General features: G+C 42.1%; 1 protein-coding gene across 5 annotated transcripts in view; it reads left to right on the top strand.

Annotated features, from left to right (window-relative positions):
- The window catches only part of DYM (dymeclin), a 209,298-nt gene that overhangs the window by 150,274 nt on the left and 41,896 nt on the right, over positions 1–17,128 (top strand). For 3 of the 5 annotated variants that reach the window (XM_063422108.1, XM_063422105.1, XM_063422104.1), the window contains 2 exons: positions 2,044–2,097; positions 15,286–15,468. In XM_063422108.1, coding sequence (XP_063278178.1) covers positions 2,044–2,097; positions 15,286–15,468 — 237 coding nt within the window. The remainder of the gene's footprint in view (positions 1–2,043; positions 2,098–15,285; positions 15,469–17,128) is intronic. The other 2 variants (XM_063422109.1, XM_063422107.1) reach the window with 1 other exon arrangement.

Below are 17,128 nucleotides of genomic sequence, written 5' to 3'. Positions count from 1 at the left end.
TTTGATTGAAAAATGTAGTGCTTAAAAACCATAAGTATGTGACCATATGTTATAAACATCCCAATAATTGTTTTTTTAAACATGCAGCCATATAAAGTAGAGGAAATGGATGAGGAAGAAAGTATGTACCAAACCTTTTAGGCTGTTTGGTACTAAATATCTAATTGAAATTGGAATTTCTGTGTGCTGCTTTTTCTCTATGAGATATTGGCGGAACATGTTGTACCTTCCATTTCCAATTTCTCCTCTTTGTATTTTACAGGGACATTTACAAACTAACGAGTGAGGGTTCTGTACGTTTCTTGTTGTCATTTAAAAAAAGCCATCCATTTCTATCAAAGGGCACTAAGAAGTTATTAAAAGAGGAAATGAACAAAGATCTTTAGGTTCCTTCATTGCAGATACCTGTGACTTGGCACTGGAAAGAGAAAGAAAATAATAGAAATTAGGGTAAACCAAGACCCAGTGATTTTGAGAAACATGCTGTAGGAAGAAGATGGTGAGCTTCACACTGGATAAAATAATGAAAGAATTTATTCACCTGTAGAGATGCTGCTCAAATCTGTCTGAACTGAAACATCCACACCTCCAGTGCTGGGGACAAGAGAGACCCTGAGGGGCTGGAGCGTGTCCAGGGCAGGAACGGAGCTGGGAAGGGGCTGGAGCCCCAGGAGAGGCTGAGGGAGCTGGGAAGGGGCTCAGCCTGGAGAAAAGGAGGCTCAGGGGGGACCTTGTGGCTCTGCACAGCTCCTGACAGGAGGGGACAGCCGGGGGGCTCTGGGAACAGGGACAGGGACAGGAGGAGAGGGAATGGCACCAGGTGAAGTTGAGGTTGGACACTGGGGAAAATTCCCCCATGGAAAGGGCTGTCAACTCTGGCACAGCTACCCAAGGCAGTGGTGGAGTCACCATCCCTGGAGGGATTTAAAAGCCTTGTGGATGTGGCACTAGTGGGCATGGAGAATGACTGGACTCCATCTTAGATGTCTTTCCCAACCTAACAATTCTGTAATTCTAGAAAACGTTGACACAGGACTGTTCTCTCCCTCTGCAGAGCCACATTTATTCCAAGCTGTGTCCGTATTGCTGAAGCAAGTTAATCTCACCAGTTTACAATTTATCTTCCTGGAGGGGTCTTGTCCCCCTGAGCAGCGTTTCACAGTGTCATGCTGAGGGCAGTTCTCGCACTGATGGCTGTTGTTAATATTACCTATAATGTTACACAACTGCTGCTGATTGGCAGTGTGGGTGGCCAGGAGCCTGAATGATGGGATGAAGGGAAGGAGAGTATTTTAAAGGGAATGAGTCAAGCATATTAAAAGACAGTCTCGCTATGAAGTGAATAAGAAAAAGGTTTGGAGAAGGAAAATTATTAATACAGACAGAAATTCAAAGCCAGAAGTGGGTTTTGAAGAAGGGTTGGCTTCTCTCTGCTGCTCATATGAAATATTACATGGAGCAAAATAAGCTACTTACTGAAAACTGATTTCCTCATCACCTGGCCTGAAAACAGCATTAAAGAAATGTAGGAGGGAGAATTTACATTTTGTTTATCCCCATTGACAGGAGTGGATTCTTGTTCTCTGTGAAATACCTTTCTGAAAAACCTCACCGAAAATCTAGAGAATGTATTTAGAAGAAACAGAAATTTATAAGAGTCTGTTACTCGTTTTTATTGAATTGTATAGACACCCTAATGTTTTCCACAGATGTAATTAAAAAGATAAACTTTTAATTGTCTTTCATGTAATCAGCTGTTTTCCTAATTTTCTTATTTCTTCGTTGATTAGGAACTAAGTGAATTAGTGGAATAAATTGAATATTTCATATGCTAGATCAGCTTCTATAAATAGAGATTATTCCACAGAATTGATTAATTATAGAAACAATAATCTAGAGTTTGGACAAAAATTAGCAACTCTTAACACTCTCTGAGTTAGAGGAGAGAACTAGGGGTGTTCAGCCTGGGGAAGAGAAGGCTCTGGGGAGACAAGCCTCTAATACATTGCCATTGTTTAATCCTCCTGTATTTGTTATCCCCAGCACTTCTGGGAGATGTCTGATTGCCTTCACTTCTCTGAAACAAAGTTGACACACGTAAGATACCTTTTTTTTTTTTTCCCCCAATTGCCCTTCAGATATGTTACTGGAATGTGGTGGAGCTCTTCCAGAGCTGCTCTTGCTCATGTTGAGGCTGGAGCCCACGCTGTGTGAGCTGTGGCCCCCTGCTGAATGACACACTCTCCAAAGACACTGTGTTCTAGCATTTTTTTGTTGGTCTCAAGCTGGTACGGTGTGTACAGAGCCTGCTCCACTCCAGCGTTTGTGTGTGTGCTAACCCAAACCCTTGACCTCAGAGATATGTTGGCTAGTAACAAAAAACAGCCGTCCTGTTCTGGAGAAAATAAGATGTATTGTAACATCGCAGGTTCAGTTTGCTTTATTTGCTGCAATAGGACTAATTATCTGAAGTGTATCTGTTCTCCCCAGATAAACTGAGGAGAAAATGGATGTTGCAGTTCCCAAAGGCTGGTCTTTTATCTACTCACCAGCAGATAATTTGTAGCACTCAGAGAGAAATCAGATGCTTATTCAAAGCAGCCAAAAAAAAGTTATCTGAATAAATAATGACAAGTTTTCCCATTACTAATCTTCTAGATTTTGATAAATTGAGTCAATAGGAAGAGTCATGTTACATTCCCATGGGAAAAAGCTTCGTGGATTTTTTCTGATACGTGAAATTATTTTTCTGCAATAAATTAGTCATCTTAACATGTGGTAGGTTAATTAGAGTTTATTAGAAAACTTTCTGTAAATTTCAGGTAAGCAGTTATAATCACAAACAGGATTTTGGTGAGGAAGAGTTGAGGGACTCGGATGGATGTACAACATATCCAGGTGCTTCACTGTCCTTCAGCAGTAATCTCTCATCTTGTCCCTGTCTGTCACTGTTATGCTTTATGAAGCAGGCAACACAAAATTACTTTTGGTCCCAAAATAGACAAGACTTCATAAATACTTCAGGAAATTTTATTTAGTTGGATAATGCAGCGTTTACGTATTTCTATCAAGAGCATTTTGCCTCAAAATTTGAGAAAATACCATCTGTTGCTCATAGTTCATTTTGGAGCAAGTGCCTGTGTACATAGACTTCTACAATTATTTTCTGTGAGTTTTGGGTTTTCTACATCTCAGTTAAAGGTTTGTTCTTTGGCATTCAGGCTGCAGCTGCTCTCTGCTTCCAGAACATTCAGCAGAGCAGTGGTCAGCAGCTTCTGTGTTTATCAGACCTGGTGCAGTGTTTTTGTGTCCAAATGTCTTTCAGAAATAAGATGGAATGTAGTGAAAAGAGATTTAATCTAAAAGTTATCCCATTTATTTGGTTGGTTTGCTGTCAGCTCTTGGGAGGCTGTTTCTCATCTCCCTACAATTTCCATTTTATTCAGCTTGAGAGAGCAGTTCTTGAAATTTGTTCACAGAGGTTTTTTGGGCCCGGGTTGATAGAATAAATTATATTTTTACTGGCAGGTAAGGTAAGAGGAAAACAAAACCACTTTCTTATATTTTCTAATATTTTAGAAGAACTTATCTCTTTTATACTGAAAATCACTTCAAAGCTCAATAATGTGATTTTTCTGATAGGCTTCATACAGCTTTATTAAGCTATTCCCTTTAATTTTCAAAATATTTAACACCACTGAAAGAATGAATACAGTATGTGTGCTGAGTGGTGTCATAAAGAATCACTTCTTTAACCATGCTGCTATCTTTTAATGTATCATAAGAAACAGAAGCATTTTCCATGACTTATCTTCAGCTCAAGTATGAGGTGGCTGTAAAGCAGCGCATTCCTGCTCCCAGCAGTTTGAGAATCTCGTGTCATAACCCCTTGTCACCTTCTGCTGTCTGCGACCTGACATTTTTTATCAAGCTCTGCTGCTGCTTAATACTGAACCATTATAAAAACTTTACTGAGTGCACACTGAAACCTTCTATATGAACAGCAACAGGTTACATCAACCCTTTTCGTAATTACTGTTTTTAAACATGCCTGATACTGTCATGAGGCAGTCAAGGGGTTTATTCCATGTTGCAGTGATTTTGTGTTGTTGTTACCCATCTCAGTTTCTGTTTGCAGTGATATTTGGTGTTTGAGCAGGGCAGGAGTCTCTCTCTCTGTGGGAGCAGGGGGAGGGTGTGACCTTAGCAGTAAAAGTGTTCCCTGTCTCCTTGGCATTCCCCAGATTGTAGTGGTGGATACACCTGCTCTGGACCCCTTCTGACTTTCTGATATTGCAGTCAGAAATTTCAACAGCAGTTTTCACCCCAAGGGCAGGAATACAGGATCTTTTGGCTGCTGGGTACAGAGAAGCCCTGACTTTTCCCACTGACGTCCTGTGCGTCATCAGGACCGGAAAATCTTCTGCTTGGGTAGTATGGAAATTAAACTCCATTCGGCCTTTGTATTCAGGACTTGGACTACATAGTCTTGTATGTGAGGTTTTTTTCTCTTAGATAGGGTTAAAATTGTTCAGATTGGTGCTTTCAGTGGGAGAGAACAGTTCCAAGCATTGGTGGTTTGCTGTGTCATAACAGAGATGCAGAACCACAGGATCTGGTCGGTGAGGAACCAGATGAGAACTTACGAATTCAGCTTCTGCGAGGTTGACAGCTTTAGTCAGGGCTCAGTACATATTCAGTTTGTTTTGATACCTTCTCAATTAAAACTGCTTAGGCACTGAAGGTGGGTTTGCAAAGCCACAGAATTGTAGGATCCTTTGCTTTGAAAAAGCCCCCTTGAGATGGGGTTGGAAAAGTCATAGAGTCCAACCATTCCCCCAGCACTGCCAAGGCTATCACTAATCCATGTCCCCAAGTGCCACCTCAACATGGCATTTAAATCCCCCCAGGGGTGGGGACTCCACTCTGGGCAGCTGTGCCAGGGCTGGACAGCCCTTCTATGAAAGAAAATTTCCCCAATATCCAACCTGAGCCTCCCCTGTCCCAGCCTGAGGCCGTTCCCTCTCCTCCTGTCCCTGTTCCCAGAGCCCCCCGTCTGTCCCCTCCTGTCAGGAGCTGTGCAGAGCCACAAGGTCCCCCCTGAGCCTCCTTTTCTCCAGGCTGAGCCCCTTCCCAGCTCCCTCAGCCTCTCCTGGGGCTCCAGCCCCTTCCTAGCCCCATTCCTGCCCTGGACACGCTCCAGCCCCTCAGGGTCTCTCTTTTCCTGGGGGGCCCAGAGCTGACTCCAGGATTGGTGTGATCTGTAATTACTGGGTGATTTTCTTGAGTGACAGCAGGTGTTTCACAGGAAATATGCTAATAGTTGTATATACACTTGTGCAAAGAGTGTCACAATTGTTACTGCTAAGCATAATATCAAGCATGAAGAAAATATTTGATAATATACTCAGAGATGATGCTGGGGTGGTAGAGCATTGGTGGATAAATTACATTCCTGCTACTGTAGTGTATTTATGTAGTAAAGTTTGCGAGGTGTGAAGGAAAAACATGAAGAAAACTGGTTTAAAATGCTCATTGGTAGATTTTTGTGGCCATTTGCAGGATGTAATGTTTTGCCAGCTTACATTTCATGATGAAAATATCAGTTTCTATATTCAGTTAACATCACATAGGATAAAAAGAATAAGAGCCCATTCCAAAGAAGCATTAAAATACAATATAGGTGCATAAATCTAGAGTTAACTATGAACTGAAATGAATGTCTGTGTAGCAACTGTATCTTCCTACAAAATTGTTGAATTTGTTCCTTTTTGGAAAACCACTTACTTGCTTCAAAAAGGGTCATCAGAAATCATCTCCAAGATATACTTTAAGGTCTTGAGATTTCATTAGGTATTATTTAGATTGCTGTTAATAACTACTCTTAAGTTCAATGCATAAAATAGAAACTTTGTCTTCAATAAGACCTGCATTGCTCCTTTTGGGAGCCTACAAGGAAGTGGAATGGGACTTTTCAGAAGAGAGCGGAGTGACAGCACCCAGGGAATGGCTGCCAGGGAATGCCAGAGGGCAGCGCCAGCTGGGAGATTGGGCAGCAATTGCTGGCTGGGAGGGTGGGCAGGCCCTGGCACAGGGTGCCCAGAGCAGCTGGGGCTGCCCCTGCATCCCTGGCAGTGCCCAAGGCCAGGCTGGACAGGGCTGGGAGCAGCCTGGGACAGGGGAAGATGTCCCTGCCATGGCAGGGGGTGGAACAAGGTGGTCTCTCTCCTTTCCAACCCAAACCATCCCATGATGGTTATCACTCTATGATAATTATCACAGTTTCTTGTAGCACTTACTGCTGTGTAACTTCTCCAAACATTTCTGCTGGTGACATTTTGCATCTAAACTGATTGTGTAGGGCTGGAATCAGAAACCTTTTCACTTGAGAAATGTCTTTAAAGTCCTCAAAAGCTCCTCAAGGTAAATTGGTTCTGTTAATTAAAGCCTGTATCATGACGATCTATTTACCTTCGTATGGTGGAGTTGGGGTTGCGTATGGGACTTGTTCTTTCTTGTTCTACCACTCAAACTAAACAAAATCTTCCCATACCTCTAGGGAACACTGCTTAGTTTCATGGCGAAACAGAGAAATCCTCATTTCTTTACAACAGCAAGAAAACCTCATTAGTATTTCAAGCACAATACGACTAAATACAAATTCACAGTTTTAATTTCCTTAGTAGGAATGTTGTCATCTTCTCGTAGCACTTTCTTCACAGGTTTTGCAGGATCTTGGACAATGATTTGATTGAGTTTTACTAAATAGTGTTTGCATTCAGTTGTCAGTGTTGTGTGTGGTTTGTCTGGGGAGTGTTTGAGTTCCCAGCTGGTGACTGTCAGGTTGGGCATTGTGGTGGATCCCCTTATTCTGGAGCTTCTTGGTGATCTTAGACCAACCTTTGAAGTAGCCTCTGAATTTGACCTTGAGTAGATGTCTTCCAGAGTGAGACAAAGCTAGTTGGGGTGAAAATCATTTTATTTGATTTGAATCATGGGGAGGCTTGGATCAGCCTGGTCTAGAAGAAGGTTTGCTTACCAATAAACCTTTCGAACCAAACTATTTTGGGATTCTGGGAATTGCAAAATCCTCAGTAAACAGGTAAAAAGGGCACAGGGCTATGAGAGTGAAGCATCACCAAGTATCAGCAAAGCACTGAGGGAACTGGGCAATTTTATAGTAATTTTTTATTGATTCTGGAGCCTGACTTTGAAGGAGGTAGAGGATAAGTTAGAATACGTTGCAATGAAGTGGTTTAGGATTGGAATTTCAAAGAAAGGAAGGGCACAGATGGAAGAAGAGATGAAGGTGAAGGGGTGACCAGGAGATGAGCTGTGGATTAGCTGTAGGTCAGCTGCGTAATAAACACACTGTGGTGAAGTCATCTAAGGAGTACCAGTGGAGCATCTGCACCTTCCCTGGGTTATGTTCATGTCCTCAGAAATGGCTCATTATCTCCTGGGCCGGTGCTAGCTGGGAAAACAGGCTTTTGGAGCATGAAAGCAGCTGGGCTTGCTGCCTTGGCAGGTGTCCTGTGGTGTGTTTTCCCTTGGAAACTGCTCCTGGGCCTTTCCCTCTGGGACAGGACACACTGTGGCATTTCCTCTGGTGTGGCCTTGTTGTGGGCTGTGGTGGGTGTTGGCATCAGGATGCAGGCTGGAAATGCCATGTTCCCTGTGGGAAATGTGTGTTCTTGCATGGGCTGGCTCAGCGTGGCTGAAAACCTGCACTCTCAGCTGGCTGGTTACTCGGGAAGGCAGAGGAGGAGCGTCAGGAGGGACAGTTTATTTTAGCAAAGTGTCTGGCAACAAACTTTGTGCTGGTGTGACAGCTCTGCTTTCATTTCTAAGCAGTGATCAGAGATGCCAGGATTAATTCTTGAGGTTCTAATCACTATAGGCCCTGCATTTTTTCACGTAATACCTACTTTACCAAAAGTTGTCTGAGCATGACATAGAACAGCCAAAGAGTATTGCCAGTAAAAGAGATAAAGATAAGATTCTGGTCACCAAAGGCTTGGCTTTGAAGTTGCTTTGCTCACTGAGGGTAAGAACAGCTTTCTTGTGAGCTTCCTTCATTCCTCTCGGTTCTTCCACTCCTTTGGCAGAGCGAGTTTATTTTGTTGAAGGTTTTATTTTCTGCTGAAAGTGCAGGAAATTCAGACAGCTCTCTTGGAAGCTCCCCAAAGCTAATACAAACAAGATACATATGCTTCTCTTAAACTAACTAAAAATAAAGTAAATTATTTGAAAATATTTAACTGTAGATATTCCCCTATAAAGACAAAAGGGAAATTTGCATCATTACAATTGTGGATGCTGATAAATTATGTTATCAAGGTGAAATCCTCTGAAGCATCTATTGTCTATTCCTCACAAAAGATTGAGTAGTACCACCCTGAAATCTGGAATAAGTGCATTACAGACAGAAGTAGTAACTACTGAATGTCCAAAAACATAATTCATTGAAGTATTCTTTAGCATGTACAAAGCTAGAATAGAAAAAAATGTGATGTAAAATGATCTGAAACTGTCTGTTCAGCTATACTTTGTGCGGCTGCAGTTTATGGATCTGGAACAGTTTACCAAATTTTCCCTGACGGTTTCTCCCTAGTGAAAAAAAATTGCAGAACTTGTCTGTTTGGGGTTAATTTGGCATTCTTAGTCCTTTTGATATCTGTTAATTGTGCAGGGTATGTTGGCTTTCTTTTTTCCATTGCCGACAAAATTGCCTTTATAGTCATATCTGCGTCATGAAGGAAGTAGTTGTTTATGACTATAATTTTTTATAATTTATGTTCACAAATTGTTGAATCTCACTGAAAATATTACAGATGAAGAGCTATAGTGAGTCATCATGGACAGGGGCTCAGCATGGAGAACAGCCATAATTACAGTTGCCTGTGCAACCTCCACCCTCACCTTTTCTCTATTCCTGCACCTGTACGAGGCCTTCAGCCTCAGCTCTGAGGATGATGGGTGGTCCCACAGTGTGGATGCAGCAGCACAGATATGGGGCAGCCCTCCCTGACATTCCAATGCCTCCAGGGGCTCCAGGAGAGCTGCACAGGCCCTGGGGACAAGGCCTGCAGGGACAGCACCCAGGGAATGGCTGCCAGGGAATGCCAGAGGGCAGCGCCAGCTGGGAGATTGGGCAGCAATTGCTGGCTGGGAGGGTGGGCAGGCCCTGGCACAGGGTGCCCAGAGCAGCTGTGGCTGCCCCTGCATCCCTGGCAGTGCCCAAGGCCAGGCTGGACAGGGCTGGGAGCAGCCTGGCACAGTGCAAGGTGTCCCTGCCATGGCAGGGAGTGGCACTGGATGAGTGTTAAGGTCCCTTTCCACTGAAACCACTCTGGGATTTTCTGAGTTGCAAAGAGAGGCAAAGGGAGCAGATGTCCTTAAGGGGTCACTCAGAGCCAGCAGGGAGAGTGGTGAGTCCAAGATAGTTTTCCTTCTGTGAATTGTGGAGTTCCTGGGAAGGAAACTATTACATCATGTCCAGCTATTTCAAGTAGTTGCTTCAGAGCTTTTGCACACTGTGTGCACTTCTGGCTCCACTGGAGAGGGACCAGCAGTGTTGATCAGAATGAGCTAAAGCCACCAAGCTTTGACACGAAGCAACTTGCACTTTTAAAAATTCAAATGTCAACGCATTTTGTTACTGCCATCAAGTTCCCACTCACTAAAAGCCATTTATTGTCATGAGGAGTTAAGATCAGAATTGTGTTTGGACGTGTAATTTTTGTCAGCCTGCATTTCCATCAAGTATTCCTTTTGCAATTACATGTGACATTTCCACTTTATTTCATCAGGTTACTTTGAATTAAGGCCTCAGCACAGTGTGTTGTCCTGTTGTTTTCTTTTACCCTGTTTACGTTGTGCAGTTGTAGCATACTCCCTTACCAATCTCTGCTCAGGTTTTGCTGTTTTTAGGCAGATAAGCTTCTTCCTGCTTATTGTGCTAACTATGTAATTAGCAGTTATTTAGCTGAAAGTATAATTTAGCTGGGAAATTGCTGTGATGTGAATGCACAGTGAGAAATGTGGCTTCTTTTAGTATACACAAGTGACCTGGGTGTCTGTACCCATTGTCACATGGTGCATAACACCATTCATATGGATCTTGCCACAAAAGAAAAATTGCTCTTAGATCTCCAAATTTTATAAAAGTTAGAAAGTAGACCTCTTTAGGCTTACAATTATTCATTGCTTTGGATTGGAGTTTACTGTATATCCACATAAAAGAGAGGAAAACCAAATCATTGCATTTAAGTGAATTTCATCTTGCAGTGAAAAAATACATAATCATGTCCGTAATATATAAATTGTCATGTGGACATGATATGAGACTCAACTTTGTTCACTAGTGCTTCTTATAGTCATGGAATAGAATCCCTGAATGGTTTGAGTTGGAAAGAACCTTAGAGCTGATCTCATTCCACCTCTGCCATGGCCAGGAGCACCTTCCACTATCCCAGGGTCCCTGTCCAACCTGGCCTTGGACACTTCCACGGATGGAGCAGCCACAGCTTCCCTGGGAAACCTGTGCCAGCTGTGGCTGAGTGAGCAGCATCTTCCTAGGTGAATGATCAAAAGTGCAAAATATCCTTAAGAAATCTATCACCATCCGTGCTGTGCAGTACCTTGGGCACCAGTATGAGAAAGGGCAGTGCTTGACTTCCATCCTGGACACGGGAGTGAAAGTCAGAAAACGGCCTGATCAAGGAGCTGATTTCATCATGGGAGAGAAACTCATGTCCACCCTTGCTTATTGGTGCCATTTCATAGCATCACAAGTCACCAAAATTCTGATTTCTCAACCAGCCATTATTTTCCATATAAACTAACTTTGGGGGAAAGAAAACAGAAAGCTGAGTAATTTTGTCTCTGTGTATATTAGACTGTACAAACCACGAGGGATGGTTATGCAACATTAAGTTGAATTACACAAGACATGCCTTCCTTTCTGAATCTCCTCAGAACTGGTAACATTTAGAGGGTGGAGATTTGCATTCATTCATGACAAGACTTCTTAAATCAGCTTTTTCTAGTCACAATAATTAAAATAAATTCAATATCAAATTGAATTTAAAGGATGAGCACTCCGAATGTTCTGCTGTGAGAACCAGGAGATGGGGCACCATAAATTAAACAAGTTTTTGGTGACACTGAGTTTTTGCATCCTCTGCTGACAGTGATTTGTTTTTTGATGGGTAAATGTGCCTGTAAGGAACTGAACTGTGAGCAAATGCCTGGGGTTTCGTGGTTAGGCTACTTGACTTCTTCTGATATTTAAAAGCCATATACTTTTCAAGTGGTTTTGCACATCAGGATGTAAGTATTGAATTCTGTGGAAGTGTTTGCCCGGAGGAATACCATGCTAATTATTAATTATATTGCAGTAAAGAAAGCAACAATATTCCAGGATGGTCAGATCATCCAACTCTACCCATCATTTTCCTTGGCTTTGAACTGTTGTGTGTTCCTTGACAGTGTTTGTCAAACTCAATTTGTATTTCCCCAGATAATGTTCTCATTCATCGTGTTTTCCCCTGCACCCTCTCAGCTTATTTCCATTCTCTTTGGCATGATTTCTGTTTTTTTATTTTTAACAAAAGACTACCCAGATGTGTACCTGGCTGTCTTTTCAGTGTCATTGCCTGGTTTATCCCTTATGCATCTAGAACATGACCAAACGTCTGTCTTTTTGCCTTAAAAGTTAGAATCTTTGCCAAAAAGCACCACATTTAATTTCTCTCCCGAGAAAGAACATGAGGTGATGCCCTAGAATTACCCACAGTAATGTGAGGGCTGTGCCTGTGTTCCTGTCCCCTTTGCAGGCACGATTTCAGTCTCACAGTGTTGGTACCAAGCTTTTAGCTGCCAATTTTCTTTTTAATGATGGTTATAATTATTTCTATGGGACTAAACAAAAAAAAAAAAGGTGAGGGAGGACTGGTACACCTCGATGTTGACAGAGACATTATCTAAGCCCTGTTTTGTAGAGGAATATTGTGATAATTTTAAATGTGAGTGCCACACTGAATTTGTCAGTTGTAAGCAACAGGAAACTTTTAACTCCTCTCTTTTAAATATATTGTTCAATAGGTTGAAGCATGTCTGTGTTTCGCAAATCAATATTTGACTTTACTTTTCATATAACAGCTAATCCAGTAAAAAAAAAAAGGTCTTACAAAGCTGCTGAGGATGATGCGTTAGTCTTTGCCTTGGCCACACACATTGAACATTTCAGCTGTGTTCAGCTGCTCTGAAAGTAATACTCAGGGTGATAAACTGCAACAACAAAATGTTAGTGTAACTTTTTTTATACCCATCTTGATACCATGTCTTGGTGCAGTGGGCCTGTAGCTTGATGCTGATGATACAGAACAGGAAAACCACATGGCATTTTATCAACATTTCTCCAGTGTCTCATCCAAATGCTGTCCTTGGATTTATGCTTGTTTTTTCCCTTGTTTTGAAAACTTTTAAACCCCTAGGAATGATTCAATCTCTAGTTATAGGAGCAGACAGTTCTCCTGATAATCTGTGTGCAATACAGTAATTCAGTGCTACTTCTCTGTCTTTTATGGAGATCGTTCTTCTTATAAAGTCTTCTTTGTGTAGTCAGTTGTGAGTAAAAATCTTCACTATATCTCCTATTTTTCTCCATGGGGTTCCAGATTCTGCACCTGCAATGTGGTAGCTGAAATACAGATGGTCAATTCTGTCCATCAGCTCTTAAAAATGTTAAATTTAATTGCTGTACAATAACTTCTGAACCTTTTCATTGTTTGAAGCTGACCACTAGCAGAGTCTCCAACCTGTCAGAACGTGGTTAGCAATGCTTTCTGTTTCAATTAGCTGTATGCCTACAATTAAAGTTGAACACCTTTTATTAAAAAACATTTTGTTTTTGAAAAGTAGTTTGTTACCTTTCTGGTAACTGGATAGATCTTGATTCAGAATCATAATATTTCTGTGAGAGTCATGTACTCTATATTTTAGAATACTGTCTTGGTCACTAGCTCACCCTGCTGCACTGGGGGCAGAAGTTTGCCAGTGCTCAGAGCCTTTAAAAATACACCATAATACAGAATATTCTGAGTTGATAGGCAAGCACCATTTCCAGGTGAGTTAGGTCTGGATTTTTCTTCAGAACCCAGCTGAAGCAGTTATTTCTATTTTTGTCTAATATTTTCTGTTACATACCCTTCACAACACCTACCTGGGATGCTGTTTCATAGCACAATAACTAGGTAACTAGGCAGAGGAACCACCTGCATTTTGAAAGTAGGGATTATTTCTGTCATAGAAGGCTGTGATCCCATTGACAGCAATCAGCTTTGTAAGGGTTTCTGCCATCAGTTAGCTACACTACGATGCTAATTTAGGTGGCAAAGTAATTTAAAAAAATAGGAGATACATTCAGAAAAAAAAAATTCTGTAACCCTCAGTTTCAGGCATCATTGCTAAAGAAGGAATTTTACTGGAATGTAGGCATGAGATACTCCTCTTCAAACAAGAGATCCAAAAAGCTTCCACTTAAATCTCCCTCGTACATGGAGAAGAAGGCAAGTGTTTGGGATAAGCAGACTGAAGTATGGGAACAATGATGGGATCTCACTTCTCCATGATCCTCAGTGTCACAAAAGAAATGGAGGAGCAGGTTAGGAGAATGGTGCTGCTTTCTGCAGGGCCACATCTAGGAGAGGGATTTGGGACAAGGGATGGAGAGATGGGACAGGGGGGAATGGCTGCCAGGGAATGCCAGAGGGCAGCGCCAGCTGGGAGACTGGGCAGCAATTGCTGGCTGGGAGGGTGGGCAGGCCCTGGCACAGGGTGCCCAGAGCAGCTGGGGCTGCCCCTGCATCCCTGGCAGTGCCCAAGGCCAGGCTGGACAGGGCTGGGAGCAGCCTGGGACAGTGCAAGGTGTCCCTGCACATGGCACGGGATGGGACTGGCTGAACTTAAGGGTTCCTTCCACCCCAGACCACTGTGATGTACACTTCTAGGAAGAAATGCACCTGGCTTTGCACTGAAAAAAAGCCAGAGTAAAGTGGAAGCAAAGAATTTTGCTCTTTAGGAGTCTAAACAGGATAATGAAAATTCCTGTGTTCTCTTCTCCCTTGGTGAGAGTGTACATCTGCCACATGACAATTCCTACAGTTCTACTTAATAGTAGAAAATAACTGTGTGCAAATTGAATGACAGGCCAACGAAATGCTGCTGCAAATGCTACGTTTTTATGAAGAACTTAAGTGCCTTGTGATAACTCAGAAAGTGAACTTTGTGGGCAGTCAGCAAAAGGAAATGTCAGTGATTTCATTGTTCATACCCAGCAGAAAAAATCAAGCTTGTTTAGCATGGTTCACATTCTTGCCAGACCTGTAAAGTCTCACAATCCAGTGTTTGATGTGATGGAGACAACCTAAATGATAAAAACAAGGTAGAAGTGCCCCCTTTTTATCTTATTCCAAGGCAGGACAGACAGTTCTGCAGTTGGAATAACCATATTGGAGATATCCTGATGTGGACCTGGAGGAGGGAAATCCAGACAGCTGGCAGGAGTTCAGAAGCCGCCTTGTTCAGCTTAGGAAGTTTGAGTTGTCAAATGCACTGACAAAATGAAAAGCCCTAGAAGTTTATCTTAGTGTGAAGGCTTAGTGCACTACAGAAGGAGATACTTTTTTTCTTTTATTAGAAGTGTTCTTCAATGCCAAGAAAATAATCTTAAAAAATAGTCTAAGGGAAAAAGTCTGGTAACAGGGACAGATGTTCAAGGTGCAGTGATGTTTGATCCAGTTGGTTTTCCTTCTCCTGCCTTTGCTTTTCTCTTTCACCCACTGTTTTGTATTTCCCTGTTATATTTTCTCTCTTTTCCCTATCCCTCCTTCCTGCATAGGGGCTCAACAGAAAATATAATAAATTAATTATATGCTGAAGTGCTTTTACTTAGAATAGGAAGGTTTGAAAAGGCTGTGTTCACTTAACCCTTATAGGTTTGGTTGATTACAATATGGTAATGTCATGGCTTTATGTCATGGCTCCTGTTGGGAGAATCAAGCTGTGAGGCTGAGTACTGGAATGATGCATTTCCATTAAAGTTTTGGTGATTACTGGAGAAAACAAATTCCTTTCCAGACACATGGATGCCAGATTTGCTCACCATAGAGACACTCCCAGCTAATAGCTTCATTAGTAATAATTTCTTGTGCACTGCCTTTATTACTCAATATCATACGATGGGAAAGGGCACACTGACCTTTTACTCCTTTGTTAAAGGCTCAAGACCTGAATGTGATCGAGGAGGTGATCCGAATGATGCTGGAGATCATCAACTCCTGCCTGACCAACTCCCTGCACCACAACCCCAACCTGGTGTACGCGCTGCTCTACAAGCGCGATCTGTTCGAGCAGTTCCGGACCCACCCCTCCTTCCAGGACATCATGCAAAACATAGACCTGGTGAGTCCAAAGCCTGCTGGGTTATGGGGTCTCTTTTTACTCTTGAGGAGTGGAAAATATCGATCACCTCGTGTCAGTTGGTTTGAAAACGTTGAATTTTTCTTGCGTGTGTTTTTGGGGTCTGCACTTTAATGAGTTCTGGGCAGCGTAGAAACACAGAGTGGTTTGGGTTGGAAGGGACCTTAAGGGTCATTTAGTTCCAACCCTCTAATTGCTTTAACAACCCTTTTCCACACCTTTAACTCAGGAGAATCAGAGGAATTTTGAGATGCCTCTGGTAAGGAATTCCCAAGCTGTGACACATCTTTCAGCCCCCAAAAGGAGGACAATGGCAGCTTCTCTTGACTGCCCCTTCTTAGAAACATGCCTTTCAGGGGAGTAAAAGCCAATTCTCAGCAGCAAACAATCTTTTTTCTTTTCTCTTACTCCTATCTGGTGATAGGCTGGTGCCTACTAATGATTATAGGGATTTTTTTTTAAATAAATAAAGAGCAGGCATTCTTTATTCCCTGTCTGTATCTAAATGTGTTGTTTTCACCTGCCAAGTGTTTTCTTCACAGCAACCTTCCCCTTGTGTAAAAAAACATTTCAGAAGAAAACAGAAGGAAATAGCTGTGGATAAGAAGCTGTTACCAGTGTGACTCTCTGTGGAGTATGACTTTGGGAAACAGTTGTTAATTATTTCTGCATCTGATAGTAGTTTTAATGCTCATATGGAGAGCTTGAGCTTCTGCTAGAAAAATTTGAAGCACTACAAATGTTTCTTTGCCTTCTAGTCAATATTTGCAGAGCTGAGCAATGTTTGAAGCCACACTGTGATCACTGGGTGCAAAATACTGGAAGAGAGGGCTGAGCAGGGTGCTGAGTCTCTGGATGCAGTGAATAACATATTACTATAATAATCTGCAGAGTTTCTGGTTTGATTTGCTTTTAATTACAGGAGATTGACAGATATATGCCCATAAAGGAAGGTAATTTTAATTGTTGAACTTAAAGATACAGAACTTGTAGATCTGTACCTATTCCTTCCTCTTCTGCTCTCTCTTCACATTTTCTGGTCATGCAAGAGTTTGGTGAGTCTCCACTTGAAGCTCAAAATTCTCCAAACTTTCACCAGCTGCAGACTACAGGGAGCGTGATACTGTCTGCATGATTAGAACAAGATGTCTTAAAGTTGAATAAAGAGGGTATGGTGCACTGAAGATAACAGTTGTCTACATTCCTGACTGAGATAGGGACCTTCTCTGGTTCCTTGCCCACATCCAGGATAACTGGTGGTGGCCAGATCCTTCTGCTTGCAGCCCTGTGCCTCCCACAGACAGCAGCACGTCCTTTCCTTTGTAACAGTTAAATGTAGGTTTTCCTCAACTATTTAAACAATTCCTCCCCAAAACTATTTAATATTGGGTTACAGCATAATGCCAGTTACATTCAGAAACTATTTAAAGCTTTCCAAGGGAGCACGTTGAATTTTTAAATAGATCCTTTGTTAGAGAAGCAAGGACGTCAAAAAAAGAATTTTTTAATTTTTTTTTTAAATGTACCTGTCACCATCTGGCAAGTGGTAAGAGCTGTCAGGCTTGTAGATGTGAATAAAAGATGAGATTCATCTGACTCCTCATCTACCCGTCCTGCACTTCATACACAATATTGCCAGCAT

This window comes from Prinia subflava, chromosome Z (assembly GCF_021018805.1).
Source record: "Prinia subflava isolate CZ2003 ecotype Zambia chromosome Z, Cam_Psub_1.2, whole genome shotgun sequence".
Lineage (NCBI taxonomy): Eukaryota > Metazoa > Chordata > Aves > Passeriformes > Cisticolidae > Prinia > Prinia subflava.
Note: the sequence above shows the minus strand (reverse complement) of the source record. Positions and strands in the feature narration are given on the sequence as shown.